The sequence below is a fragment of the Lichtheimia ornata genome (assembly GCF_029851405.1).
Source record: "Lichtheimia ornata isolate CBS 291.66 chromosome Unknown scaffold00046, whole genome shotgun sequence".
In the NCBI taxonomy this organism is placed as follows: Eukaryota; Fungi; Mucoromycota; class Mucoromycetes; order Mucorales; family Lichtheimiaceae; genus Lichtheimia; species Lichtheimia ornata.
In genome coordinates this window covers 85,811-112,051 of record NW_026695366.1, presented here as the reverse complement: position 1 = coordinate 112,051, position 26,241 = coordinate 85,811, and the positions used below count along the sequence as shown (strand labels likewise).

The window sequence follows — 26,241 nt, the reverse complement described above, 5'->3', positions numbered from 1 at the left end:
TTCGTCGTGTCGGCTTCTTCATGAGAAAGATGAAAATGAAAATGTCATACACACACACACACGTTCTTACGCTGTGGCCTATGCGGTCGGTGATGACATGATGGTAGTAACATGATCTTTATATCCGACCCACAACGCTATGCTATCCAATCATGCAAAGTTTTCCATGATTTCCGAAAACCTGGCTTCTGCCAACCCCTCTTTCCGGTGTCAAGGATGTGTGCAAGGTACAAGTTGAATGCATGAATCTAAAAGCATATCAACAAGAGATACTTGCGCCCAATCAATCGGGAATCTCAAAGTCCGCATATAAAAGGCAAGCTCGTTCGGCTTAAACTTTCCCTTACTCTCTTCTTTTTCCCCCTTGCACTTTTATTATGCTTCCCAATATCCCACTTTTTCAAAACGCCATTTCTTACGCAAAGGAAGGCCTTGGCGCTGCTATTGCTGATATGATTACTGGCAAGGACTACTCGTATTCAGAGCTGGTATCTGCTGTTGACACCTTGCAACAAAAGATCCTCGGGTCGGAAAGGTAAAACGTGGTTCCTTGGCAGGAAGCGGGCATACGTATCGACTCATTTGATGGTACTATAGTGATCTCAAGGAACAACGTGTTGCTATTCTCTGTCCAAGGTATAAGGAAGGACATTGTCAGGGGGGAACAAGTGTATTGACGCGTGTATGCGTGTAGTGGATTTTCGTATGTTGTAGCGCAGTGGGCTGTGTGGGCTGCAGGTGGCATCGCCGTTCCATTATGTAAGTTTTTATACATACTTGTTTATTTCATGCATACATTTACATTGATGTATGGATAGGCAACACACATCCCCTTCCCGAGCAATTATATACACTTGAAGACTCCCAAGCATCTCTCATCATTGGTCATCCATTGTATGCTGATCGAATCCAATCCTTGGTCCACGAGAGCAAGTTGCCAACTCAAATGATCACTGAAGAGGACCTTTCCAAGTGGGCTCTCCAGGTAAAAAAGGAAAAGGAAGAGCAGTATGGGATGATGGTGATACTCATTTACTGGCAAAGGGTGTCATTCCAGATACATTTGAGATGGATATGAATAGAAAGGCCATGATTTTATATACAAGTGGTACAACAGGTAAAGTATAGTACTACGCGTATGCGTGTGTGTCGGATATCCATATTCATGCGCTCTATAAGGTAAACCCAAGGGTGTCGTGACAACCCATCGCAACATTGACGCTCAAGCTTCTGCCCTGGTGGAGGCCTGGTTGTGGACTCGCAATGACCGCATTCACCACATTTTGCCGTTACATCATGTCCATGGCATCATCAACGCATTGACCTGCGCTTTGTACGTGGGTGCTACCGTGGAAATGTATCCTAAGTTTGACGCAAAACAAGTGTGGGATCGATGGTTGGCTAGCAGCCCTGACAATGCATCTCGTTCCAAGCAACCTTTTACTACGTTCATGTCGGTGCCTACTGTGTATGGTATGTCATTGTGTGTTGAGCGTGGGCCTTTTTTTATATAGGTTACTAATATACACATACACACATCTTACAGCCAAGTTGATCAAGCAATATGAGTCGTATGGTGAAACAGAACGCACAGCTTATTCGAATGCATGCAAGCAATTCCGTTTCATGGTATCTGGATCAGCATCATTACCCACACCTTTGCGTGATGCTTGGTGCCGTATATCCAATGGACAAGTGTTGCTGGAACGATACGGAATGACAGGTACGTTTGGATGATCAATCTTTTATTAAGGTGGATAAGGTGCTCAAATAAGGTACTACTATAGAACTCGGTATGGCGTTGAGTCAACCTTATCCTGTATCCCAACGCATTGAAGGCACTGTTGGTTTCCCTCTCAGTAATGTACAAGTGCGCTTGATGGCCGAGGAAGAGGAAGGCTCTGGTGTCTTTAGCAAGGATATTACGGATCAACGTGATGTATCTGGTATGGTGCAAGTCAAAGGTCCCAATGTCTTTCTTGAATATTGGCAACGCCCTGATGCAACCAAAAAGGAATTTACTGAAGACGGATGGTAAGCGTACATCACATCATCACATTGCATAGTAGATGGTTGACTCTTGCACCCTTGTGATGATAAAAGGTTCCAAACGGGTGATTATGGTATGCGTGTGGATAGTGAGGGATATTATCGCATCCTTGGTAGAGCAAGTGTGGATATTCTCAAGGTATGTAATAACGCTGCATTCGTTTATGATTCTCCTCCTTGTTAACAGCGCATGAATAGACGGGAGGTGAAAAGGTATCAGCACTGGAAATTGAGCGTGAGCTCTTGTCATGTGACCTTGGTGTCCACGATGTTGCTGTTATTGGCGTACAAGATCCAGAGTGGGGCCAACGTGTAGCTGCCGTGGTGGTGCTTGATGAAGGACGCGTAAGTCAAAAACAAAGTAACGCTAATATTATAAATCCATATCTCACATTCTACTTGTTAGACGTTGGATTTACCGACCATGAGACAAGCTCTAAAGTCGCGTCTGGCTGTGTACAAGGTTCCACAATTGCTATCTGTTGTATCAGAACTCCCCAAGAATGCCATGGGCAAAGTAACAAAGAAGGAACTAGTCAAACTTTTCCAAAATTAAAGCATGATGAAAATAAAATAGAATGGGACAATGTTATTGTTCATATTACAAAGGATCGTATCATTATGACTATGAGCTTCTACTAGCGTGGCGGGTATTATGTAGCCTAGTGTAACTGTTTCGTCGTCGCAGCTTGCTCTCTCTCTCTCAACGATTGTGACTGATAGCACAAGCCATAATTTTCATTACACTCTCAGGTCTGAAAAAACACGCTCTCTCTCTTTCACTTTTTTTTATATCATGTCTGTCACTCTTGAACTTCCTTTGGCTCTTGCTATCCTTGACGGCTACCTCGCCGAGAACAAGTACATCCAATCGTAGGTGTTGTTTATTGTCATCGTTACAAGCTTGAGATTTGCATATCGCTCACATGGCAACGTTGCTGTTTGACAGGGCTGAAGCTGATGCCGCCGTTGCCAAGGCTCTCGGTTCTGCTCCTGCTGCCGAATTCGCCAATGCCAGCAAGTGGTACGCTGATGTCAACAAGTAAGTGTAGATAGGATAGGCTCATGTCACATGGACGTGGATATCTTACTTACGGGATGATGATAACACTTAGGTCTGGTGCTGCTCCCGCTGCTGAGGACGATGATGACATTGATCTCTTCGGCTCTGATGATGAAGAGGTTGATGAGGAAGCTGAACGTATCAAGGCTCAACGTCTTGCTGAATACAACGCCAAGAAGGCTGCCAAGCCCAAGCCTATTGCTAAGACCACCGTTACCTTGGAAGTCAAGCCCTGGGATGATGAGACTGATATTGATGCCATGACCAAGGCTGTCCGTGATATCGCCATGGAGGGTCTTCTCTGGGGTGGTTTCCAACACGTCCCTGTTGGTTTCGGTATCAAGAAGCTTCAAATCAACTGCGTTGTTGAGGATGACAAGGTAAATTGGAAATGTGTTGGCATAGGATCATACAGGTGACTCACTCGTGTATTAGGTTTCCATGGATGACTTGACCGAAGCTATCGAGGCCTTGGAGGACTATGTCCAATCCGTTGATGTTGCTGCCATGCAAAAGATCTAAGCACCTTCCATTTTGTTTTTATATAAAATCACTCAATTGTATAAAGATCAATTTCATCATGTTGAATAAGATATGTCGAGTTCATTTGGATTGATTTAATGGGAGGATGAATATATAAAGAGGGAGAAGGAGGAGAAGGAGGAGGGAAAAAACAATTACACGCGAGGATCATAAACACCCCATCGATTCACAAAACCATCGATCAAATAGTTGTCACCACAGTAGGTATCGGCATGAGAGGAACGGGTCAAGAGACCTTCAAAGAATTGCTGTAGACGAGGGGATTGATCAATAACGTCAAATTTGACGTCTTTCAAGTAGGCCTTTTGGATAGCGAGGACACGGGTTAGGAAAGGAGCAATGGCAATATCAGCGAGCGAGTATTGATCTCCCAAAAAGTAAGGACCTGAAGTTGCTTGTTCAAGCAAAAGCTCATTCAACTATTATAAACCGATATACGTGAATACATGCATCTGTGTACAGCCTTCCTCATGCAAACACTTACACGCTTGTAGGCAATGGTGATCTTTTCAACATACTCCTTCTTGCCTTCTTCATTCATATTGCGAAGTACGAAATAAAAGAGCGGCGTGATCTTTGAGGAAAAGTACTCAATGACGAAGCGGACTTCAGCGCGTTTGACAGGATCTTCGGGCAGTAAGCTACACAAAGTGTCATATGTCATCAGCCAACAAACGCCACATACTTGGATCAAGCAAGATTGCTGTGCCTTGTAGCATGATGATTGAGACTTACCCTTTTTCAGGATGAAGGTCGTTGGCCAGCTCCACGAGCACAAGCGATTCGGCAATGCTCTTTCCCTTGATAGACAGTGCTGGCACCTTCAACTCAGGGTTGACATCCTTGTACCTTTTATATGCTATCTATCAGCATGACACGCGCATGCGGCCATTGTTGACATTGGGTGTTTACCATGAGGGCTTGTTGGTGAGATCAATTTCGACTGATTCATACTCGACGCCAGCTTCACGTAAAGCAATAGCAGCGCGTTGTGCATAAGGGCAAATCAAGGCAGTATATAGAACGATTTTATCTACATAGCAACGCGTGTATATGAATGACCATGTTGAAATGTATGATGACTAATAGTATTACTCACCTGTCATTTATGTAAGAAAGAGAAGAGATGGATATTGAATAACACGTCGGAGAGAGAGAGAGAAACCCATATTATATAGTCGCTCTTGCTGCTGACAAATCCTGCCATAATCCCAGTAATCCGATACACATTAGGAGAGTTGGGGAGACGTGGCCGCTTATCCGAAATATGGATTAATGCAACACTAAACTTGTATTTCGCAATTCATTCATACACACTAAATCAAATGATTGGGCTACACACACATACACATGTGAGATAAATTCTAATTCAAAAATGGTATCTGGTCGGGCGCCACTTGTAGCACCGTCATCATGCCTTGGATCATATGACCATTGATATGGCAGTGGAATGACCATAATCCAGGATTTGTCTATCACCATCGAAACCACAGAAAATTAGCATGTCATCCAATCCATCGATTGCACCATACAATAGCTTACCATAAAGAAGCGCATCTTTGTCCATCCACAAGGTGTCCCTGGTTGAACATCCGAACCTGGGTCAACAGGATACACAAACGTTGTATCTTTGCCAATTGGGGTGGAGTATGTACGTAGATCCTTATCACGCTCATGGATATACTCGCCAGGACCATTAGCAATGGCATAGTGTACTTGACCGTGGGAGTGCCATGGATGACCAGCACATAAACCATCGTTGAGCATGACTGTGGTATGCACCACAAAGTCAACCACCTCGCCATGAAAGAATGGAAAAGATTGCGTCGCCTCATCAAACCCATCACCATTGCCTTGCTTGCTGAGCTCGATGGATGTGTGATTCATGGCCAGATTCTTGTTTTCCTTGAGTTGATATAATAATGCCGTATCCCACATGGGTGGTTCGTGTCCATTGATGTACCATCTTGATGAATTATCCGGCATACGTTCCTCTGTAGGTGTAAGAATGATAGTACGATCAGGTGCACCATCAAAGCCATTAGGTGATTCGCCGGCAGGTTCCATAGCAGGGAAGTACCATTCGTTGGGGCCTGGTGGGAATTGTGGAAGTTCTTGAGGCATCTCGTGCTTCTCCTTATTATACTGCAGGATAGCACGACCATTGCTATAATCCGATTGCTCCAGTTGATAGGGCTTGGTATCGATCCAATAGTTTTGTGAAGGGTCTTGATCAGCAGTGACGAGAATAGAGAATCGTTGACCAGGAGCAACTTCAAGATATGGTACTTGATATGGCTTGATGGGTGTCCCATCCACTTCAATGACCGTCATTGTGTGTCGTGCAATTGCCACACCCAAAGATGAAAATGTCAGCCCACCAATGACTCGCACTCGATATGTTTTGCCATGTTCCACAGGAAGAACGGTATACCCTTGACAATCATCCTCATCCTCATCATCATCTCCTCCTTTTTGCTCAAACACCGTACGGCCATTCAATAGATAGCTATCAGCAGCAATCATGCCAGCGTATTGTGGACCCAATACATAATCAAGTCGCTCATTGTCATGCTGATGCCAGTGCTCGCCCAATAGCAAAATGTGCTCGTCGTCGTATTCTTGACCGTATTCACATAGCTTGTGTTCTTTGCCAGGCCAAGCTTCATCCGATTCGTAAACAATGAAAGCACCGTGAACAGACTCATCTTGAAGATCATTATGAGCGTGGTAAAAATAGGTGCCTGTTTGTTCGGAGACCCGAAAACGATGTTCAAAAGTACCACCAGGAGGGATATCATTTTGGGTCACGTTGGGCATGCCATCCGCTTCAGTTGTTCCCAGCTGAAAGATACCATGGAAATGAATGGAGGTGGGCCTATGACCCTCGTTGTGTACTTTGACATGTAATTCATCATCCTTGTTGACACGGATTACTGGTCCAGGGTGCTCCCCATTCACCAAAAGTCGTTGATAGCCTTGTGAATAACAATCGGGATTGATCTCCTGCCTTGATACTGTAAGCTCGATTTCACGCAGCTTGGCGTGCGTGAGACAGCTCAAGATTAAAATGGATAGTAATAGCAAATGAATAGGATGCATTAAGGTATGGATTTTTGCTCATACTCAAACTTTCCATGAACCTCATTCTTATATATGTTGTTGTCTACTATACTCATCTATCTCCTTGTTGGGTTCGACGGCTTTGGAAGATATTAAAACGATCATCATTGATTAAAAAAAGGATGCACAACACAATAGCCAAACTGACCAAATGAGAGGATACAGGGCCTAAGTCAATGCACGTGTGCATGTGATGTACCTTTGCAGATGTACGTGGAAATACATTAAGGGGGGACGGCATCACCAGCAGTGCTGCTGCTGCAGTAGGAGGAGGAGGCCGATCGTCAAAAATAGTTATTATTACATAGGTGCCGCTCTCCCACCCTTGTGCTTGTACACTTTTGTTTGACACTTTGCCCCCTACCTCATGCAAAGTGTGACAGACAACAAGAACGACAGAAAAAAGAACATTTTAATGGATTTGTTTTTGTCACACTGAGATTGAGCGCACTCACGCCACTTTACTTAAAAGTCAAGCTATCGCCGAGTATGGCCAATAACATGACGACTTTGGTTAGATACTACATGCACAGTGTAAGATAATATAATCTTGAAGGTAGCAGTTGACAGTCATGGGAACAGTGTTGTGCCTCGATTTGACACGATGATGATGATATGATGGAGTAATGAGTTTTTCAGACAACACCTCCACAACTTGTTGTATCCCTTGAGCAGCTATAGATCAATGAACGTAATCCCCCCTTTCACAATTAATATCCAAGTTGTCCATAGGAAACAAAGACAACATCTGGAGCTCACATACATAATAAACAACAAGGGATACATTTGAGCTGTTGCATATTGTACCACCCTATCCCTTGTTCCTCCTACCATCGTGTGTATGGCATCTCCATGTTATGCCATTATGCCTATTTTGTGCACTATACTATGCTCCTATTATCCCACTACGAATGGTGCAGCTGGCATAACGTTTCCCCAGTTGACTGCAGGTGATAGCTGTGTATCATAAATGGCTATCATTGATTGGCCAAAAAAAAGCGATAAACTCCAAGACCGACTTTTTGCTTCGCATGATGGAAAAAGTGTGTGTATTACAACGTTAGTGGCAATGGGCCAATGCAAGCACAAGAAGCTTAGATCGAATGTATTTGATGTGCACATGGCGATGAGACTGATTTCTGGATGGCCAATCCATGTGACACAACTTTGGTTCAGATTCGGTGTAACATGACTGCCATGCGACCATGTGCGGCATGCCTGGCTCTTGGTTTGATCGGGCAGATTCCCAGTGTTCTACAAGATGTATACCTGTGTACGCATTTTATTTCGTAGGTGTATGTGGTGGCATATATAAAAGAAATCTTCCATCTAATGCTCGTGTCGGACGTGCGTCGTCGTTTTTAGCCATCATCATCCATCATGAAGATCTCGTCAGCCATTGCCACCCTTGCCGCTTTTGCTACTGTTGTCAATGCAGCTCGGCCTTCTTACAAGCTCATTCCCGATCCAGAGGGACAATACCCTCGTCTTGGTGCATGCCCTGATGAACATGCTTGTATTTTTCCTCCCGATGTGTAAGTAGTGGCGATATGAGTTGTTGTATCATCCCATCAAGCTGATCTTCGATATTATTAGCTCAACTTTCTTACCTGGTGCCTACTTTGATTTGCGTGTGGAATTGCATGCTTATGATAAGGACAACAGCACGGTGCCTGAGCCATACACATCCTTCAAGACTTTGGTACGCAAAGATGGCAAGGGCAAATGGCAAAATGCCGACGACTTTTTTGGCTTTGAGCAAACACCCGCTTTGGAGAACTGGAACTTTACATGGGCCAACACTATCGAGGCCACTCTGAAGGAGGAGGCTGGTGTTGATGTTGCTGTTACCTCGCGTATTTGGCGTAAAATCAAATTTGATGAGCCGGGTACATATGACGTAGCTGTGCAGTATGGTCCCAAGGATTATTACACCGTGCGCTATAATGTTGTTCAGGTACATGGCAGAGTATATGTGTAATGGTGTGGCAGCATTAACCACTTATTGTTTTTTACCATCACAGCCCAAGGCATCAAAGAAGAAGGCTAAAAACGCCATCCTTTTCATTGCTGATGGATGCAACGTTGGTGTAAGTACAAAGCACGTTTATTATTGAATGGGTGGGGTAGATGATTGAATGTATTTTAAATAGATGATTACGGCTGCTCGTGCTCTTGGTCGTATGCACACATCTGGAAAGTACCACAACCTGTTATCCTTTGAAGACTTTGACAACCTTGGTCATGTGCTCACCAATTCAGTGGATGGTTTGGTCACCGACTCTGCCAACTCGGCTTCTGCTTATGCTACTGGACACAAGGCTAGCGTCAATGCTCTTGGTGTTTACGCAGACTCGTCATCCGATCCATTTGACGATCCCAAGGTTGAGCTCATCACCGAATTGATCCGCCGTCGTCAACCAGGCAAGGCTGTAGGTGTTGTCTCTACCGCTTATGGCCAGGTAAAGAAATCATATGCAGCAGCCGCAGCTACAACAAGGTGTATATTAACTTTTATGTATGCTTCGTTTTAGGATGCAACACCAGCTGCATTTTACGTGCACACTCGCAGAAGAAGCGAATCAGGCCATATTGTAGATCAACTCGCTAACGGTGTTGCAAATTGGACTGATCCTGGTAAGATACACACACATTAATTTCCCTCCTTCCTCCTGCATGTGATATCCATCCCTTAATAACGGACGTTAACAGTGGCTCCTGATGTGTGGCTTGCTGGTGGTGCCGAATACTTCAAGGGTGAAGAAGCATTGAATGAGACAGACTATTACGATTATCTCCAAGATCATGGCTACAAACTTGTCTTGAACAAAAACGAGCTCAAGAAATACAAGGACGATGAAAAGTTGCTTGGTGTATTCCGCACTGGAAATCTTGATACGTAAGTGGTCCTTTTATAGCCGATAGGATGGTATTTTCTTAATTTGCCCTGTACGTATAGCTGGATGGAGCGCAATATCCTCGTCAACAACACCGTTGGCAATGGTGCTGCCCCTGATTTAAGCGGCAAGGATGCTCTCGGTTCCGATCAACCTGGCTTGACTGATATGACGCTGAAGGCTCTTGAGGTGTTGAAAAAGCGTGGTGGTGATGATGGTTTCTTTTTGATGTCTGAAGCTGCATCGGTTGACAAGCAGGTTAGTCTTAATTCTCTCCTTTTTCTTTTGTTTATACATGTCGAAACTCACACCCTCACAAATAGCTTCATCCTCTGGATTTCACGCGTGCTTACGGCGAGCTCTTGGAAATGGATGTCACTATCGCCAAGACTGTGGAATGGCTTAAAAAGAATGGAGAATACGAGGACACCCTTATCTTGTTCACCGCTGACCATGCCCATCCATTTGATGTCTGGGGCTCGGTTGACCAAGAGTATATTCAACGCAAGACTTCTTCTGAAAGAGAGATGCGTGATTCTATTGGTCTCTATGCAGCTTCTGGTTGGCCTGGATACTATGATGAGGATGGTGATGGTTTCCCTGACAACTGGGTAAGTAGGCGCAATGGCATGTTGCAACATGGCATTCACACGCTTATATTTTTTAGCACCCTAAAATCACCTTGGCTGCCGGTGTGAATGATGGACCTGATCATTATGAAGCATTTGCATTCCCTGCTACTGGCACTCGTGTTCCTGCTGTCAAAGAGGATGGTATCTATGTAGCAAACAAGGAAGATCAAGCTGGCAATTATGGAGGTATGAACATCACGCATTATACCAGGACTTGTTTTCAGTATTAACTCGGGTTGTTGTTTGCTGCATATATAGCTGGTCTCGAATGGCATGGTAATCTTCCTGTTTCCGAGTCCCAAGGCGTTCATTCAATGTCTGATGTATTTATTTACTCAAATGGTAAGCCTACATCACATCGCCGAAGAGTCAGCGATCTCATTCTTGTTTTCTTTTAGGCCCTGGCTCTGAGCTCTTCAAAAAGACAATTGAAAATTGGCAGGTCTTTTTCGGTTTAACTGAGGTAAAGTTATTTGGCATATACATACACACATCCATTCAATCACTGATACACTGGTTTCTTTCATCCAATTATAGGCGCTTGGCCTTCAGGAGCCTGTCGAAGGTGAAAACAAGAATTAGACTAGATATCAACCACCATCTCGCTGATTATTATATGCTGTTACTGTAATATCCAAGCTCTTGATGAGCACTCATCTGAATCCATATATGTATACTATACGTAAATACGATTGAATGCAATTTATATAATCATTTTGTATCAATGTTACAGGGAGAGTGAGCTATTGTAATTGTCCACTTTACTCGAGGTATTCATAAATGTCGTTGTCACCCCGTGCCAGGTATTGTCTACGCGATCCTATTAGCTAATAACAAAACACACATATGCATCACTTACTTTTCAATGAGATACTCGATACGCTTTTTAAAGTCTTTGGCCTGTAAATGTGTGCTCCACGCTTAGTAACCCGGCGTATCTCCAACTCTCTCTTCCTACACCTACCGTAATGGGAAATTGGATTTGTCGCACCACGTCACTCAATAGCGCACCATGACTTAATTGCCGCTTGGATTTCATGATTCTCACTATGACAGCATCCACCTGTATTTAAAAGAGGATTAGAACAGCGAATCACCCGAAACGGTAAATGATGGCTTGCCTGGTTTTCACGATTCATGAGCACAGCCCGAGGGACGTTGGCATTGCTGTCAATCACTTCTTTGAGCTTTTCAGTATTCATTCGTATGCGCTGGGTAGATGCTGTATAGTCTTCGTTATAGGTAAAGGTGTCGGTATCATCCACATCTTCAGTATCGGGCGATTTCCTTAGCAACTTTTGATCACCACATGCCAAAGATTTGAGTGTGCGTCGCAATTCAAGCTCATCTACAGATAACACATGAATCGCATACTCTATTAGTACCACCTTCTACCTCTTACCAAGATTCGTTGCTTCAAAGATATTTCGAAAGCTAAGTGATTCCATCGATGGGTCGTTAAATAGTAATACTACCACCGTTTGTAGCAGGGTCAATGTCAATTCCTTCGTCCCCTATGTAATGGATCAATCAGTATCTATCTACTGCTTTTCCTTTTTCCTTGACTTACTTTGGGGTAATTCGCCGTGACATCACACACACCCAATGAATTCTGCCATGTAAGCTTTCGACCCGAGAACTTTGTATTGTAAAACTCTTGATATCGACGCTCCACATCCGCAAACTAGCATGCATTTTGTTAGCGATCACTCTTTGGATATAGCGTCAACGTATCATAACTTACTTCAGGTGGCAGGTTGATTTCCACAGGTGTATAAGATGGCCAGAATCCATATGTGAGTATGTTTGCTTTGAAATTGAATGGGATAGCTCGGCCTTCTGGCAGTGACTATTGGCATGAACTTGTTCAGTAAAAGTGCTAAATCATACCTATATGCGTTGAGTACCTTGAACTCGTTCATGAGGTCATGCGAATGCTTGATGTCCCGTAACATGCCTTCGAGCTGACTGGTGTAAGCCAATCCACATTCTATGTATAATGGTTAGATAAGGTGACCACTTTTCGCAAAAGAATACTTTTACCTTTTCTTAGCTTTGTCAACATGTTTTTCTCGGCATTCCTGCTCTTCATATCCAACAGCAATCGTTTTGAAAGATCCCGACGATAGATTGACTGGAAAACGTCCTTGCCTTTTTACATTCTTTGGTAAGCATTCTCCACGAATCAATACCTCGAGTCGTTTACCTCGCAAATATCTAAAAAAGAAACATAAGTAACATGTATGCGTAATTAAGGCACCATCTCACCTGAATAAACCGATTCCTTGCTCCAGACCCTTTTCCATTTGATGTTCATCCATCTACAAATATCTTTAGCATTACTCTCTTTGACGATCCTTATATAGATATCCTTACCCGATCATAGTTTCTCAATAGGTAATCGGTATAGGCTGCCAATAATCTCGTTGTGCGATTCTCTTTGAAATTGATAAAATAGTCAAATCCATCTCGCCGTGCCTCTGCAAATCGCTCGTCGCCTTCAAAGCTGTGACCCATGATGATATCGGTCTTTTTCTTGAAGCTGAGGATCATTGAAATCACTTCACGGTCCGCAACACCTCGTTTCTTTTGGAGTATGGATATGCCTTCCTTCTATAAATGATTGCTTTCGCTTTAACATACATATAGTTCCTAGTATCACGCACGCTATTTACCTTTACATATTCACGGAAATGCTTGACGCACAAATCCAGAGCATTCACTTTGCGTAATAGGCGGTAAAGCATGGAGAGATCATCCTCACAGTCGTTGTCCATAAAGAATGCAAAGCCTGAATACGTACATGTCAATTGAAATGTATCTTTATCTCTCTCTCTCTCTCCAACTTACTCTTATCCAGAATAACTTCCGCACGCTTAGTCAAAAGCTCTTGTTCGACGATCGAGTTGAGGGGTACCTTGGTTGACTTGTCGAAATACTTCTTAATATGGAGTACGGATTCCTGGTGTAATCGATGGGCAGCGTGCTGAAGATAAATAGACATATCCATTTCTTGGACAAGGCGGTCTCCTTCATCACTGTAGTATTTCCTTGTCTCTGCTAATAAACGTGGCTCAAAGTCAGTATGATAAACCTGGAGATCGATCAACATGTGGAGCAAGGATTGCAGCAAGGATGAATCGGCATTGATATCGTCACTTTTTTTAAGGATCATGAGTGGGGATACTGACCAATACATTGTCTCGTGTACCTACCGTTCACATTGGACAAGCACAAGAGCATTCTCCACTACTTTGTCACGGATGTGTTGATGTTGTTGGTATTCTCGTCCAAATAGCTTCATGCCAAGACTCCTATGCTATATGTGTTAATAATGATTTAACTCAAAACCAAGTCTCACTTACCATAGCGATCCATGTAGTGATGAAACAACTGAACGATCAAGGTACAAGAAGATTCCTCGGATCTGAGACTATGGAAAACAGCATGAGTATACGTTATACACTACGCATGGATCAATAACTTACTAGCTGATTACAATAGGTCTTCCACCATGTATCCATTGCCGTTAGAAAAGATCTTCCATCCATTGTATTGACACTAAAAGAGAGTGAGTTGCCAGTAAGTATTCAATGCTTGCACAATCACTTGCCTTTGCTCTAGGTTTGCGAATTCCTGCTGGATGTAAATGCTGCATTCGTTACACAATTGGTCGCAGAGCTTAATTCCCAAGTTGTATTGACAGAGGTTCTCGCAGAGCTAGACGTACGCAAGTCAACTTGGAGTATTCGATGATCTTGTATTTGTAACTTACTTGGTATAGCACTTCGAGACTCTCTTTGGGCTGTTGATTTTGGTGAATAGCATGGATAGCTTCTTCAAGTCGTTTCCAGGCATTATCCTCATATCCTTGTGGTAATGGGGGTCGTTCGACTAGAATGGGTATCTCTTTTTTAGTCGTCTATCCTAGTGAACGTCCATTATGACACACCTCTCAGGTTGTAGACGATCAGCTTTTTGTCGGAAAGAACGGGATGCTTTTTGGATCTTCGAACCGAGTTGAAGAATGCACTGAATGGTCGGTTTTCGCTGCCAGTACTTGAATCGGCATTTTCGAGGCGTGGTCGTTTGAAAATTGGCTCATCTTGGTATTCGTGAGAGGACATGAGTGAAGAGGAACAAGGTGAAGAGGTAAAAGAACGGGGGTGACTTGGGCGCGTATCCGCTTGAATTCTGTGGTCAGTGATGATTTTAACAGCGCCAGTGGATCCAATGCAGCCGCATCGTGTTTTATTGCAGAGTCGATAACTTCATCCAGTAGCCAACTTCATATATTACATTACATACAACGATCACCCTTGTCATGTAAAAGTGATTGATAACATTGCGCCCCCCATTGATTAAAGCCTCTCATCCAAATGTCCCATCCCATCATCGAGCAATCATATATAATACAAAAGCACATGCTGTTTATTTCTTAATACCATATTGGGCCTTGTATTCACGCATCATCTTCAAATGTTCCGTATAAGTGCCCTTTTCTTCCATATATTCCATAATGTGATCCACAGTGATGATAGCACGGATTTGGATGTTGTTAGCCTCTTCAATGGCTTGAATAGCTGATTTGCCGGAACCATCAGGAGCAACTTCGGCACGATCGACTGCAACCAAAACACCCTTCAATTCGGCATTGCTTTGCTTAATGATTTGGATCGATTCGTTGATAGCAGTTCCAGCAGTAATCACATCATCCACGACAACGACCTTGCCCTTCAAAGGGGTACCGACAATGTTGCCACCTTCACCGTGATCCTTCTTTTCTTTACGGTTGAAAGCAAAAGGTGCTTCTTGTTGATGCTCGGATGATAACGAGAGTGCAGTAGCGCACACCAATGGGATACCCTTGTAGGCAGGACCAAAGAGAACATCATAGGGAAAACCAGCATCGATCAAGGCAGCAGCATAGAACCGACCAATGGCACCCAAAGTCTTACCACTGTTGAAGAGACCAGCATTGAAAAAGTAGGGAGAAACACGTCCAGACTTGAGCGTGTAGGTGCCGAACTTGAGAACGTCATTAGCAAGGGCGAATTCAATAAACTCTCGTTGGTAGTCTTTCATGTTTGTGTGTCGAAGAAAAAGTACGTGGCTTGCTGCCTGTTTCCTTGGATACCGATGGCTGACTTTTATGTCACACACGCATACTAAGGTATCACCGCCGCATGCTCTTTCAATCAATCAAGATTGGGAGTCCCTTTATCAAGAAAAGACATGATGGGTGCTACTAAGATGACTTTTTCTATATCATTCAAACCTGTATGGCGTAATGCTAGATCCCTTTTCATTGTTGATATCATGTAATTGTATCATTGCTGTTACATCAGTATACTCGAATGCACAAATATACACGCAACGCATACCACTCTACTACTTTATTATCATAAAAGTATGAAATATAGCAAGTTTCTTTGGTGGCACATGGGTAAAGATACTGTGATTGCAGGTGAATGTCATTGTCTGATAATGATGGATATTCCCAAGCAAGCTCAACTGGATTGTGTCAGGTTGCCCGATTTATGCATGATGGAAAACCATTATTGTACCAGTTGCTCTTGAGGGAAACGTATGTAAAGATAGCTTCACATTGTCATGTGACTTCCCACGATTTGGGTTGAGAACCATTTTGGATATTGCAATGCTTGTATTAGTCGCTTGGAGACAACGCTAGGTAACCTTGCAGACAACTTGGAACGACAAAACATAATGATGATATCTCAAAATGGCCGTTCACAAATGTTACGCAGCTACATTGAAGCTGCACCCGAGTCAGCACATAGCCAACCTATCCTTACAACGTAAGGATCCCCATTTTTTTAAGATTCCATCCTATCGTTACATATTCCAACGCCATTCTAGTTTTATTGCTATCCAAGAATTGACATGAGGCTGCAAGTGGGTAGATGGTTCTAGGTGACCGACCCTGAGAGGAGGGCCTTGTGACTGTCCGATTAACATGAAATTCAGGCTGAGAGATCCATTATCCATTCAGAACATCTTTACTATGAACAACTTGCTTGAACGTCAAAGAGGGTGAGTAGCTATTCTCTTTTTTTTGCTATGCCCTCCTTTACTCACGCTATAGCACTAGCTCCCATGAAGAAATCGAACGACTAGAACAGGCTATCGTCGACCAGTATATGCACGAGCCAAGGACACATCGTGAACGTCTTCGAAACGAGCATGTTGTAAACAAGTTGCTGACACGAATGGCGGATAAGAGTGAATCACTATATGCATTATATGAAGACAATGACGGGTAACTATTGAGGACGATCTTGGGTAGAAGTGCAAAGGTTTAATACCAATATACATAGTCTACGTCAATCCGAAATCGAAGCGTTGTCAGGATCGTCAGAGTTCAGCGAGTTTTACGAACGTCTACGAGTCATCAAGGATCACCATCGCAAGTATCCCAATGAGCCAGTGGAGCCCCCAGAGATGGAATTCATACATGCACAGCAAGCTGATGACGAAAATCAAGACGATGGTGGGTACTACATAGGGTGGGTGGGTGGAGAGGATGGACGAGTGACTCTAAACATGAATGATGGATATAGAGTTGGAAAAGTTATTCTCTGGCGAAGAGGCTTTTGGAAGGTATCTCGACATGAACGCATTGCATGGGCAATATATCAACCTGAAGGGTGTCAAAAAGATGGGCTATCTTCAGTACCTGAGCAAATTCGATGATTTCGAGCAATCCTATCCAAAGACGTTACGATCCAGTCCCGAATACAGGCAGTAAGGAAATATAGATAGGATGGATCAGGAATGTCATACTCATCGTGTGATAGATATTTACAAGACACTTGCGACTACCTTTGTTCTTTCTTTCGGCGTGCGAATCCCTTGTTTGATCTTGATGAACTTGAAAGAAAGGCACAGCAGGAATTGGAAGAGAAGTGGAGTGCAGGAAAGCTACCTGGATGGGAAGAAATCGCCAACGAATCCAATACCCCAGAATTGTATTGTAATGCTTGCCAAAAGCAATTCAGCAAACAGACAGTGTACGACAATCATTTGAAAGGAAGGAAGCATATCAGCAATGAAAAGAAGTTGGCAGCAAACGGCACACAACAAAACGGCGACAAGCAAGACAAGCGGAAGGAAACAGCATGGAAAGAGTTACTGATCAGGAAATATGCCGAGGCTTTACAAGAGGCATTGAATGAGACCAAAGCCAATGTGGAAAGAAAACAAGCTCTGACTGATAGGGAGCGAACGGTAAGAAATGAATGGAGGCTATGGTCAATGGCATGACATTGATGATATGATATTTTTTTTAGTTGGAGCAAGATCAAGAAGAAATTGAACTCGATGAGCAGGAGAGCGACGAAGAAGATGATGACAAGATTTACAATCCTTTGAAGCTTCCCCTGGGATGGGATGGAAAACCGATTCCCTATTGGCTGTACAAACTACATGGCTTGGGAGTGGAGTATCCTTGCGAGATCTGTGGAAATTATGTATACATGGGTCGCAAAGCATTCGACAAGCACTTTCAGGAATGGCGTCATGCTCATGGTATGCGATGTCTCGGCATTCCAAATACCCGACATTTCCATGAGATCACAAGAATTGAGGATGCATTTGCTTGTAAGTATTTGGGATATAGAGTCAAGTTTGGTATACTGACTTATTTTTTCTTAGTATTTGAGAAACTCAAGAAGGAAGGAGCAGCAGAAGAATTCGTCGCTGATACAATGGAAGAATACGAAGATGATGAAGGCAATGTCTTTAACAGGAAAACATATGAAGATTTACGACGACAGGGTATTATCTAGGATAGATAGACTTTTGATTTTGGAATACATTGTAGCAACTTTTATTCTTCATGTGTTTCTTGAGCATATGCACTATGTCTTTCTTCCTTAAGAGCTAAGGCACGACGCTTTACGTAGTCATCGGATAAATCTGTAACATGGCTTCTATCTTCCAAATCAATCATCCTTCTCTTCATACGATTAAGCGATTGATCAACATAGGATGATAACGCATTCTTGTCGTCCTTTTCAATAAGCTTTTGCACCACATCTTGAAGTTCGTTCTCAGGTAGTACGGCAAGGTTGCGTCCGAGGATTTCACCGACGAGATTTTCAATCTTGAGCGTATCCAATCTTTCAGGTACAGGCGCTGGTGAGGTCCCTGTTGTATCACGGACGTTACGTTGTTGTCTTCCTTTTGTCACACGACTGAATTTCAGGATATCTTTCGGATTTGCAACACGATTGATGAACTTTTTTCCAAAGACAACGACGTTGAATGCTTCAAACTCGGGAGTATAGTAGACACGTACGCGAATCAATGGCAATGGTGTATCTCGTTGTTGTTGTTCCTCGGGCTGTTGTCGTTCTTTCCATTTGGTCTCTGCTTTCTTGATAAGATCTTCAATCACTGATGTCAAATATTGTTCACATGCTTTGGGATCTGGTGTAAGATCAGGCACCTCAGCAAGGGAGACTGATGTCCATTCAAAGGGCCGAACTGTATTAAGAGGTATCTTTTGTAATGTGTAATCTGAGCCTGTCACCTCCAAAAGGCCAACGTGCTTTGGAATAGCTTCACCTGCAGCCAAACTAGTAGCCACCGAAGAGCCAGGCTGTATAATATCAACACCATTGCATGCTTCAGGATCGATTCGACAATCGTGTTCATGTCCCCAAACGACAAGATTGAAAAAATCCGGGATGAAGTCTTCTGGAATATAGGATGTTGGACCATGCTGAACGCGATTTTGATGTAATACAAGGAGATTGAAAGCATTTCTGTACCATTCGGGCTCCATCTCTGGATCAGGTCTTGGGAACTTTACATTGCCGTCACCCCATGCATGATGCAATCGTTCATCACGAATATTGCCGAGTCCATACAAAAGTAACTTTGTTGCTCCTTTTTCAAATAAGATGGGATTCACTTGGATATCACGAAAGTCGTATGCGCGTCCGAAATAGTTGATATGACCACCATTTGCCAATACATCCAAGACACAAATATTTCCCAAGCCTGATGGATCATCGTGATTGCCGTGAATGGAGAAGATAGGAATACTGATATTCACATTGGGATCATACACGTTGGCACCGTGCCCGCTGCGGCTTTGAAAGTTGACACTCTGATCGCTGACAATGTAGAATTCGCAAGGCTTGCTGCCGTAACAGTGCTCTCGAATCAACGTTATCACTTCATTCATACAATACAGTGAGGGTCGATTGTCGTGAAATAGATCGCCACCCAAAAGTATAAAGTCGGCATGGTATTCTTTGGCAAGAACGAGCACTTCCTCAAATGCGTCAAACGAATCGCGTCCTCGAATCTGATCGTTCTCGAGATAGCCCACATGGTTGTCTGTTGCAATAAGGATTTTGAGCGTATCGGACATGTGGAATAAGGAGGTATGATTATCATGCAGGCATCCAAAGGAATTCATATACAAATCGGGACTTGTTCTTGAGCACTTGACGCACCAGCAACAATCAGCCCATGGCATCCTTCCAAAACCCAAAAGCTGCATAGGCGGTCATGGTGGATCTGTTATTACCCAAAGTACAAAGCCTGAGACGTGAACACAATGATTGCCTATGTCCTATGCTGGCCGCCTCCCCGCCCCCTCAAAAAATGGTCGCATCATGTTGTAATATAGACAATGAGTATTATTAGAAAGGTTCTTTATATGGACAAGTTCAATGAAATGGTGTTTGATTGTGAAGGTAAATGGGGGCATGATGAGAATGAGACTCTTTTTTGGGTGCAGTTGTAAGCTGCCGGGGTGGTGTGTTGCGGGATTGAATATACAAACTATAAACCATCCCATTGAGTAAAGGGGGGAAGGGATAGAGGGGGGAATTGTAATGTTGTCAAGGATACAATCTACGCAACCACTTGTATTCCCACACTTCTTGCCACACCAATGATGCTTCCACAGATACTTTCGAGAGACAAATGCTGGAGACTGGCATCGGTTTGCTTGATTTTGGCGATCTCATAAACATGCTTCAGACTGACTTTGCCAACAATTTCCGTTCCAGGCTTGGAAGCACCTTTGCTGATGCCTGCAGCACGCTTCAAGAGAAAGGTGGTAGGTGGTGTCTTGGTGATAAAGGTAAAGGTACGATCGGGTTTGATAGTAATGACAGTGGGAATGGGTGTCTCAACCGCAATGTGTTTCGTTTTGTCGTTGAATTGCTTGCAAAAGTCCATCGATTTGACACCACGTGCACCAAGTGCTGGACCGACGGGTGGTGAAGGAGAGGCTTTGCCGGCGGCAACGAGAATACGCACGATCGCTTCGGCCGCTTGTTGCTTTTTTGACATGGATACGAAAAGGTAAAGTGTTAAAACAATATCAAGCCACTCGAACGAGGGGCATTACAAAAGCGTCGGCCGTCTAGTAGTCCGACAATTGTCATGTCATGTGACCGCACATTCGATACGGGCCATACATCTACAACATTTACATCACGATGGGTTCCTTGTAGCCGATGCGTTGGATTGATAGTAATTATCATTGTTATTCATTAGAAAGTTCACCAAAACAGCTCACTCCAGCAATAAAGATATTGGATTCACTTTGTATTGCCCTTCAACAACAACACGTACAAAGGCCACGTTTTCCTTGTATTTGATACCCATCGGCTTCCATTAATGAAAGCTGTCGATCAATAAAAGCAGTAGCTCTTTATTTGGTCACAATGATAAGAAGCATATAGCATGATGTACCTTCTGATAATGACAATGCTGGTAGGACCATTATCACAAACATCACTCGAAACTCAACTTGACCCTGTCAAAGATCAATGTCTAGTACAAGTAAGGATCTCGCAAGGCGTTGTACCTGGTATTTGCCCCTGAATATGACATGTAGTTTAGAAGGTTACATAGCAGGCTAGCACTTTCATCTCGCTCTTTCTCATTATGGATACCCCTTGTGTCGTTGTTGCCCCGCTGAAAGACTGCTGAACAACGTGGTGGTACCCATGCCAACGTTCATATAGAGTTGCCATGATAGTACTTGGACGGCCTATGGCTTTTTACACAAGTGGGAGATTGCGGCTCAAATACGATATGTGGAGTCGAATGACGCCAACCAAAAAGATGACTAGAAGAGAAAGAATAGAATACTATTGCCACATTGTTGTAATCTGCAAAGGTGCTAGGTGCCAGCATATCATTGGTGGAATATGGTCGTTCAATGACCGAAAACTGCAATTGCCAACTCATTCCTCATATCTCTTTCATCCGCCCCCACCTCTCTTCCAGCACACACATACACGCTTGTCAGCACAATGGCAGAATACTCTTACGATGAGGAAGGGTTCAACTTTTATTATTTCCTCATATCAGTCTTACTGATATGCTTGGTGCCAATGACTTCGTACCTAATCTATTCGGCCGTGTCGTCAACGAGTAAGTTGCCTCATGTTGTATAATCCTGCAGCCTTGCCAACCACCGACATCGATAGGATCAAGTAGCGACAAGAACCTTTGCCACTGTCAGACATGCACATTGGAACGACAACAAGTCAACAAGACTTCATGCAACCGCCTGATGAACCAGTTGATCCGGCCAAAGTATGTTACCCATTGACAGGGATGCCAAAAGTTGCACAGGCTCTCTCCTCGCGCGCATACAATGTATTAAGTCTCTAATTTGCTTAGGTTTGTATTCCTCGTGGCAGGCTGGTTGGCAGTCGCATTCCTGGCATATCAAGTTTCTTTTGCTGAAGCTCCAAAACAGCATTGGGATCCTTATGAGATTCTTGGTATCAGCGAGGTAATTCATCAGATGAATGGACACGTTTAGGACACATGGATGCTTATTATCCACTCAATCATCAGGGTGCCACGTTGCCTGAGATCAAAAAGGTGTACAAGAAGCTGTCATTGATCTATCATCCTGATAAAGCACAGCCTGGTACCGAGAAGGAGTCTGAGGAGCAATTTATTCAAATCAGCAAGGCGTATCAAGTGTAAGTTGTGTTGTGATCATGGTTACTGAGCTCGAGGTATTGATGGACGTACCATACTTAGATTGACTGATGAAGATGTCCGCAAGAATTACGAGCAATACGGCCATCCTGATGGCAAGCAGACGTATTCTGTGGGCGTAGCACTACCAAAGAAATTGGTTGAATCAGGAAGCAGCAGCTGGGTCTTGGCCTTTTACGCATGCATCTTCGGATTTGGTTTACCCTTTTACACTGTACGTACCTTTTTCTATACTACCCTGTCAATGGATTACTGAGTTTCTATATACATAGGCTCGTTGGTGGTATAACTCCCGGAGACACACCAAGGACAAGATCTTGAATGCTTCTATGCGTGTTTTTGTCAAGGAATTAAAAGAGGATACGGATTTCAAAGGTAGAATGGCTGTTGGATGGGGCTTACGAATGCTGGTATTGACGTGTCTTTTTTATAATAGCTTTATTGAATATCTTGGCTGGTGCACATGAGTTCAAAGAAAATTTATCCGTGCAAGCTAATGAACAAGAGGCTCTCAAAGCTATTGACAATGTTATCGTTGACGAATTGGAGCACCGATTTGGCGAGCGATTTGAGCGTGCAGTACGTGATATCGTTGTTGGTTATGGTACGATGGCTCATCATGTTGTATAGGTATCGCCCAAGGATCGTCACAAGGCACGAAGTCTTTTGTATGCTTATTTCCTCCGTATCGATATCAACAAAGCTTGCCCTTCTCATGCCAAAACCTTGTTACGAGGCAAGTATGACGTTACATATGAATGATGCACAGTTTATTCATACCAAATCCGTATATATAGAACAACAATACATTGTGGAACGATCCATTCATCTCCTTCAAGGATTGCTTCAAATTGCTATCGTCAAGCAATGGTTGAGCGTTACGTCGTGTATCATGGAAATGCAACAGGAGCTTTTGCAAGCCATTTACCCTGGCGAATCGTCCGTAAAGCAGCTTCCTCATGTCACCACCTCTTTATTGCGTCGTTATTATCGCTCTAAAAAGAAGCACATCCACTCTGCCAAGCAAGTATTGTCTCTCAGCGAATCAGAACGCAAGAACTTCCTTGAGGGTCTCTCGAATGAACAATCGCTTGACGTCGTTGAGGTTGCCAACCGTATCCCACAATTGACTGTTTCTAAAGCCGTACTTAAAGGTATTCATTTATATGCTTTTATGATTATACATGATCTTTGACTAATATCGTTGACTAGTGGTGGGAGACAAGATCGTTACTCCTGGTGCAATTGTCACGCTTGTGTTGAAATTGAGAAACGGCAATGCTACTATCAAAGAAAATGAGGATGAAGCTGACGACGAGGATGAGAATGACGATCAAGAAGAGCTGTTGGATGAGGGAGGAAAGGCCAAATCAAACGACAAGAACGGCACATTACCTTTTGCTCATGCACCTTACTACCCAGGGGTAAGCCATTACCAAATCAAACAGTGTCCTTTTGCATTTATTGACGTGAATTTTTATAGGAGAAAAAACCATACTGGTGGATTTTCCTTGGTGATCCAAAAGTGAATCGTATATTATATGCTCCCAAGAAGGTCACGGATGTCACAGAAGAGCAGACTGTTCAAATCTCATTCCCAGGACCACCCAAACCAGGAACATACACCTTTTCGATTTATGTCAAATCTGATACATACGTTGGCACCGATATTATGCACGATATCAAGTTGAGAATCCATGACAAAGCTGATTTACCACCAGAAGAAGAAGTCGATGATAGTATATCAGATCCTGAGGAGGATTCGATTGCAGGTCAAATGAAGTTAATGCGTGAACAAGGACTTGCTGGTGCATTGGCTGGTGGAAACGCTCAAAATAAGGCTGCGAAGCCAGCTGATGATGATAGTGATTCAGATAGTAGTGACGACGAATAAATCATTTGCACATTCCTTTTTATAAAAGCAAAAGAAACCAATCAATCATAGCGTACAATGCTCATAGAATATGCATGATAAAATAGGATCATCGTTGTTGAGGAAAGGGGGATCTAGAATGTAAGGTGCTTGGTGTTGCTCCAGCCTTGAACAGCGGGGTGGAAGAAAACTTTGATCGAGGAGTAGCCCCATGACCATACGATGACCGTAACGCTTGTCCAAATCCCGTACTTTTTGGTGTACCGCTTCGTCTCAAAAGCTGTTCTGCTGCTGGAGACATTGTCCTATTATGTCATTAGTATTTATTGATCACTCTCCTCACATGTGCGTATATATATAGTTACCCTGTGATTGGCGTTCTCCTGACGGATTTTTCCATTGTACGCTTTCGGCGTGCACGTGATGCTTTTTCTGATAATTTCATCCCTAATTCTTCTCGCTTGCAAACCTTTGGTAACGAAAATCGTGGGCCTATTGTATACATAGTTATATAGCCATTCCATAGAGAGAGATCGTATATGATTTTACCTGGTGTTTCTGAACTATTTAACAAAGTAGGACTTCCTTCAATGGAGCCCCAAGTCATGATGGGTGTCCCTATCCTCGAAGGATTTGGAGATGGCGTCGCGTCAACCAAACGATAACCCCGATAACCCATGGTCATTTCTGATGTTATGGACTCATTGTCATCCTCCGGTAATATGGTTCCAGATGCTGGTATATCACGTCCATTGGAAGAGGTTACGCCCTGCTACTTTCAATTAGTACTCGTTGATGGATGATACATCTTTATAGGCTACTTACTTGGCTTGATGTAAAATTCGTATTGTTGTAGCTGATGGACTTTTGGGGTGCTCTCGAATCTTTTTCATTCAATAAGGATTTGCCGGTGCCATCTGGGACGTACATGAGCGCATTCTTTGCTTTGTATCGCCACATTTCTGGTGGTCGCACAAATCCATCATCGTCAACCTCCAGTCGATTTGCATGATTTTCAAGCAGCCGTTTTGAACTCTCGATTTGAGCCTCCTTGTCCAGTAACCACCGATACTTTTCCCTCTGCCGTGCATTCGTCTTGTCGATGATATCGGTAAAAGAAGCGTTGTCTTCACTAAATGGGGTATTAGAAGAGCCGACAATGCCATGGTTTCCTATACTACCTTGTATACACTGTTTGAAACTGATCCAAAGAAAGATCGAGATTCACCCGATCAGCAAGTTGAATGGCATCCGGATTGTAATAGTTGACGGTCGTCTTGTCTTCTAGAATGCCCACTTTAGTATTAAGAAAAAGTTCTATATAAACTGACTATGTATATACGTACCATTCTTGGAAGTGTTGTTCGATTGCACCATTGGGGTTCCAAGATCGCTGAGTCCATCTGTTTGCAGTGCTGCTCCAGCATAGTTGTGTCTCTGGTTTAAAGCTGATAGCTGTGGATAGAAATCACGTTCGATGATAGCGCTTAAGGCTTCGGTATAAGTATCTTCGTCCAAAACCACAGGTGTTGTTGTCATGGTTAACAAAGAGTAAAAGAGGGTGCTGAGTCGGATTCCATCTGCCTTGTGTTACACATAAGCTCTTATCGAGTCGCTTTCTCCCCAATCCTCGCATGTCCATAATGCATCTTTTTACCTCGACCCCAATTTATCATCAGGATATCCACGTTGTGACATCACGATACGCTCTTAAAGTAATCAAGTTAACCAATTTCGCTTACTAATAAAGGGGATCACTCACAAGTATTGGAAGACGTCAAGTTGTTGTTTAATAAATGGACCTTTCCATAGCCTGATAGCTGCAGGTAAACTCAAACTACTCATAGTGAAACGTAAATAAAGAGCTTGGTACGTTCAGGTTACATGCTCGTCCTTGTTGCCTATTTACAAGTCGTATGGAGTCTGCCTAATTAACAAGAAGGTGTGTACGGTTTATTACTGGGAACGTGCTGTGAGAAGCGTATGATCGAGAAAGTGCAGTATCACATGACCACGTATCTCTACAACTACGCTGAGACAACGGAGCTATGT

The 26,241-nt window shown here is 43.3% G+C and overlaps 12 protein-coding genes across 12 annotated transcripts; 5 read left to right on the top strand and 7 right to left on the bottom strand.

The window, feature by feature from the left end:
* Positions 1-377: 377 nt before the first annotated feature.
* O0I10_008587 (uncharacterized protein) lies at positions 378-2,605 on the top strand (the record flags this gene model as incomplete). The annotated part of the gene is made up of 11 exons (XM_058488590.1): positions 378-535; positions 598-636; positions 695-759; positions 819-985; positions 1,045-1,117; positions 1,180-1,473; positions 1,547-1,723; positions 1,788-2,034; positions 2,104-2,188; positions 2,248-2,394; positions 2,456-2,605. The coding sequence occupies 11 exons, from the start codon at positions 378-380 to the stop codon at positions 2,603-2,605; spliced, it is 1,602 nt and encodes a 533-aa protein (XP_058340615.1).
* Positions 2,606-2,845: 240 nt separating this feature from the next.
* O0I10_008586 (uncharacterized protein) lies at positions 2,846-3,634 on the top strand (the record flags this gene model as incomplete). Its single annotated transcript, XM_058488589.1, has 4 exons — positions 2,846-2,922; positions 2,999-3,091; positions 3,165-3,492; positions 3,548-3,634. The coding sequence occupies 4 exons, from the start codon at positions 2,846-2,848 to the stop codon at positions 3,632-3,634; spliced, it is 585 nt and encodes a 194-aa protein (XP_058340614.1).
* Positions 3,635-3,789: 155 nt separating this feature from the next.
* Positions 3,790-4,761, bottom strand: O0I10_008585 (uncharacterized protein; the record flags this gene model as incomplete). The annotated part of the gene is made up of 5 exons (XM_058488588.1): positions 3,790-4,074; positions 4,140-4,296; positions 4,391-4,504; positions 4,568-4,688; positions 4,755-4,761. The coding sequence occupies 5 exons, from the start codon at positions 4,759-4,761 to the stop codon at positions 3,790-3,792; spliced, it is 684 nt and encodes a 227-aa protein (XP_058340613.1).
* A 258-nt stretch (positions 4,762-5,019) lies between these two features.
* Positions 5,020-6,757, bottom strand: O0I10_008584 (uncharacterized protein; the record flags this gene model as incomplete). The annotated part of the gene is made up of 2 exons (XM_058488587.1): positions 5,020-5,127; positions 5,198-6,757. 2 exons carry the CDS (start codon positions 6,755-6,757, stop codon positions 5,020-5,022), a joined length of 1,668 nt encoding a protein of 555 aa, XP_058340612.1.
* A 1,401-nt stretch (positions 6,758-8,158) lies between these two features.
* On the top strand, positions 8,159-10,889 carry O0I10_008583 (uncharacterized protein; the record flags this gene model as incomplete). Its single annotated transcript, XM_058488586.1, has 12 exons — positions 8,159-8,313; positions 8,375-8,735; positions 8,803-8,868; positions 8,932-9,240; positions 9,313-9,415; positions 9,491-9,677; positions 9,738-9,933; positions 9,999-10,286; positions 10,343-10,493; positions 10,566-10,649; positions 10,706-10,770; positions 10,845-10,889. The coding sequence occupies 12 exons, from the start codon at positions 8,159-8,161 to the stop codon at positions 10,887-10,889; spliced, it is 2,010 nt and encodes a 669-aa protein (XP_058340611.1).
* A 179-nt stretch (positions 10,890-11,068) lies between these two features.
* Positions 11,069-14,434, bottom strand: O0I10_008582 (uncharacterized protein; the record flags this gene model as incomplete). The annotated part of the gene is made up of 20 exons (XM_058488585.1): positions 11,069-11,117; positions 11,167-11,207; positions 11,272-11,370; positions 11,429-11,655; positions 11,710-11,821; positions 11,878-11,991; positions 12,052-12,156; positions 12,215-12,297; positions 12,351-12,458; positions 12,514-12,524; positions 12,576-12,628; positions 12,684-12,920; positions 12,983-13,098; positions 13,158-13,465; positions 13,523-13,621; positions 13,673-13,740; positions 13,796-13,868; positions 13,921-14,027; positions 14,083-14,201; positions 14,260-14,434. 20 exons carry the CDS (start codon positions 14,432-14,434, stop codon positions 11,069-11,071), a joined length of 2,304 nt encoding a protein of 767 aa, XP_058340610.1.
* Positions 14,435-14,738: 304 nt separating this feature from the next.
* On the bottom strand, positions 14,739-15,392 carry O0I10_008581 (orotate phosphoribosyltransferase; the record flags this gene model as incomplete). The annotated part of the gene is made up of 1 exon (XM_058488584.1): positions 14,739-15,392. One exon carries the CDS (start codon positions 15,390-15,392, stop codon positions 14,739-14,741), a length of 654 nt encoding a protein of 217 aa, XP_058340609.1.
* A 940-nt stretch (positions 15,393-16,332) lies between these two features.
* Positions 16,333-18,115, top strand: O0I10_008580 (uncharacterized protein; the record flags this gene model as incomplete). Its single annotated transcript, XM_058488583.1, has 7 exons — positions 16,333-16,361; positions 16,420-16,587; positions 16,646-16,818; positions 16,889-17,072; positions 17,126-17,555; positions 17,618-17,927; positions 17,982-18,115. The coding sequence occupies 7 exons, from the start codon at positions 16,333-16,335 to the stop codon at positions 18,113-18,115; spliced, it is 1,428 nt and encodes a 475-aa protein (XP_058340608.1).
* A 41-nt stretch (positions 18,116-18,156) lies between these two features.
* O0I10_008579 (DNA repair protein (mre11)) lies at positions 18,157-19,710 on the bottom strand (the record flags this gene model as incomplete). The annotated part of the gene is made up of 1 exon (XM_058488582.1): positions 18,157-19,710. The coding sequence occupies one exon, from the start codon at positions 19,708-19,710 to the stop codon at positions 18,157-18,159; it is 1,554 nt and encodes a 517-aa protein (XP_058340607.1).
* Positions 19,711-20,198: 488 nt separating this feature from the next.
* O0I10_008578 (ribosomal protein L11) lies at positions 20,199-20,642 on the bottom strand (the record flags this gene model as incomplete). The annotated part of the gene is made up of 1 exon (XM_058488581.1): positions 20,199-20,642. One exon carries the CDS (start codon positions 20,640-20,642, stop codon positions 20,199-20,201), a length of 444 nt encoding a protein of 147 aa, XP_058340606.1.
* A 1,052-nt stretch (positions 20,643-21,694) lies between these two features.
* Positions 21,695-24,210, top strand: O0I10_008577 (uncharacterized protein; the record flags this gene model as incomplete). Its single annotated transcript, XM_058488580.1, has 11 exons — positions 21,695-21,734; positions 21,791-21,899; positions 21,987-22,101; positions 22,167-22,297; positions 22,359-22,530; positions 22,589-22,691; positions 22,753-22,895; positions 22,947-23,052; positions 23,114-23,470; positions 23,529-23,740; positions 23,800-24,210. 11 exons carry the CDS (start codon positions 21,695-21,697, stop codon positions 24,208-24,210), a joined length of 1,899 nt encoding a protein of 632 aa, XP_058340605.1.
* An 88-nt stretch (positions 24,211-24,298) lies between these two features.
* On the bottom strand, positions 24,299-25,728 carry O0I10_008576 (uncharacterized protein; the record flags this gene model as incomplete). The annotated part of the gene is made up of 6 exons (XM_058488579.1): positions 24,299-24,494; positions 24,555-24,681; positions 24,739-24,958; positions 25,015-25,321; positions 25,371-25,473; positions 25,536-25,728. 6 exons carry the CDS (start codon positions 25,726-25,728, stop codon positions 24,299-24,301), a joined length of 1,146 nt encoding a protein of 381 aa, XP_058340604.1.
* Between the last annotated feature and the right edge of the window lie 513 nt (positions 25,729-26,241).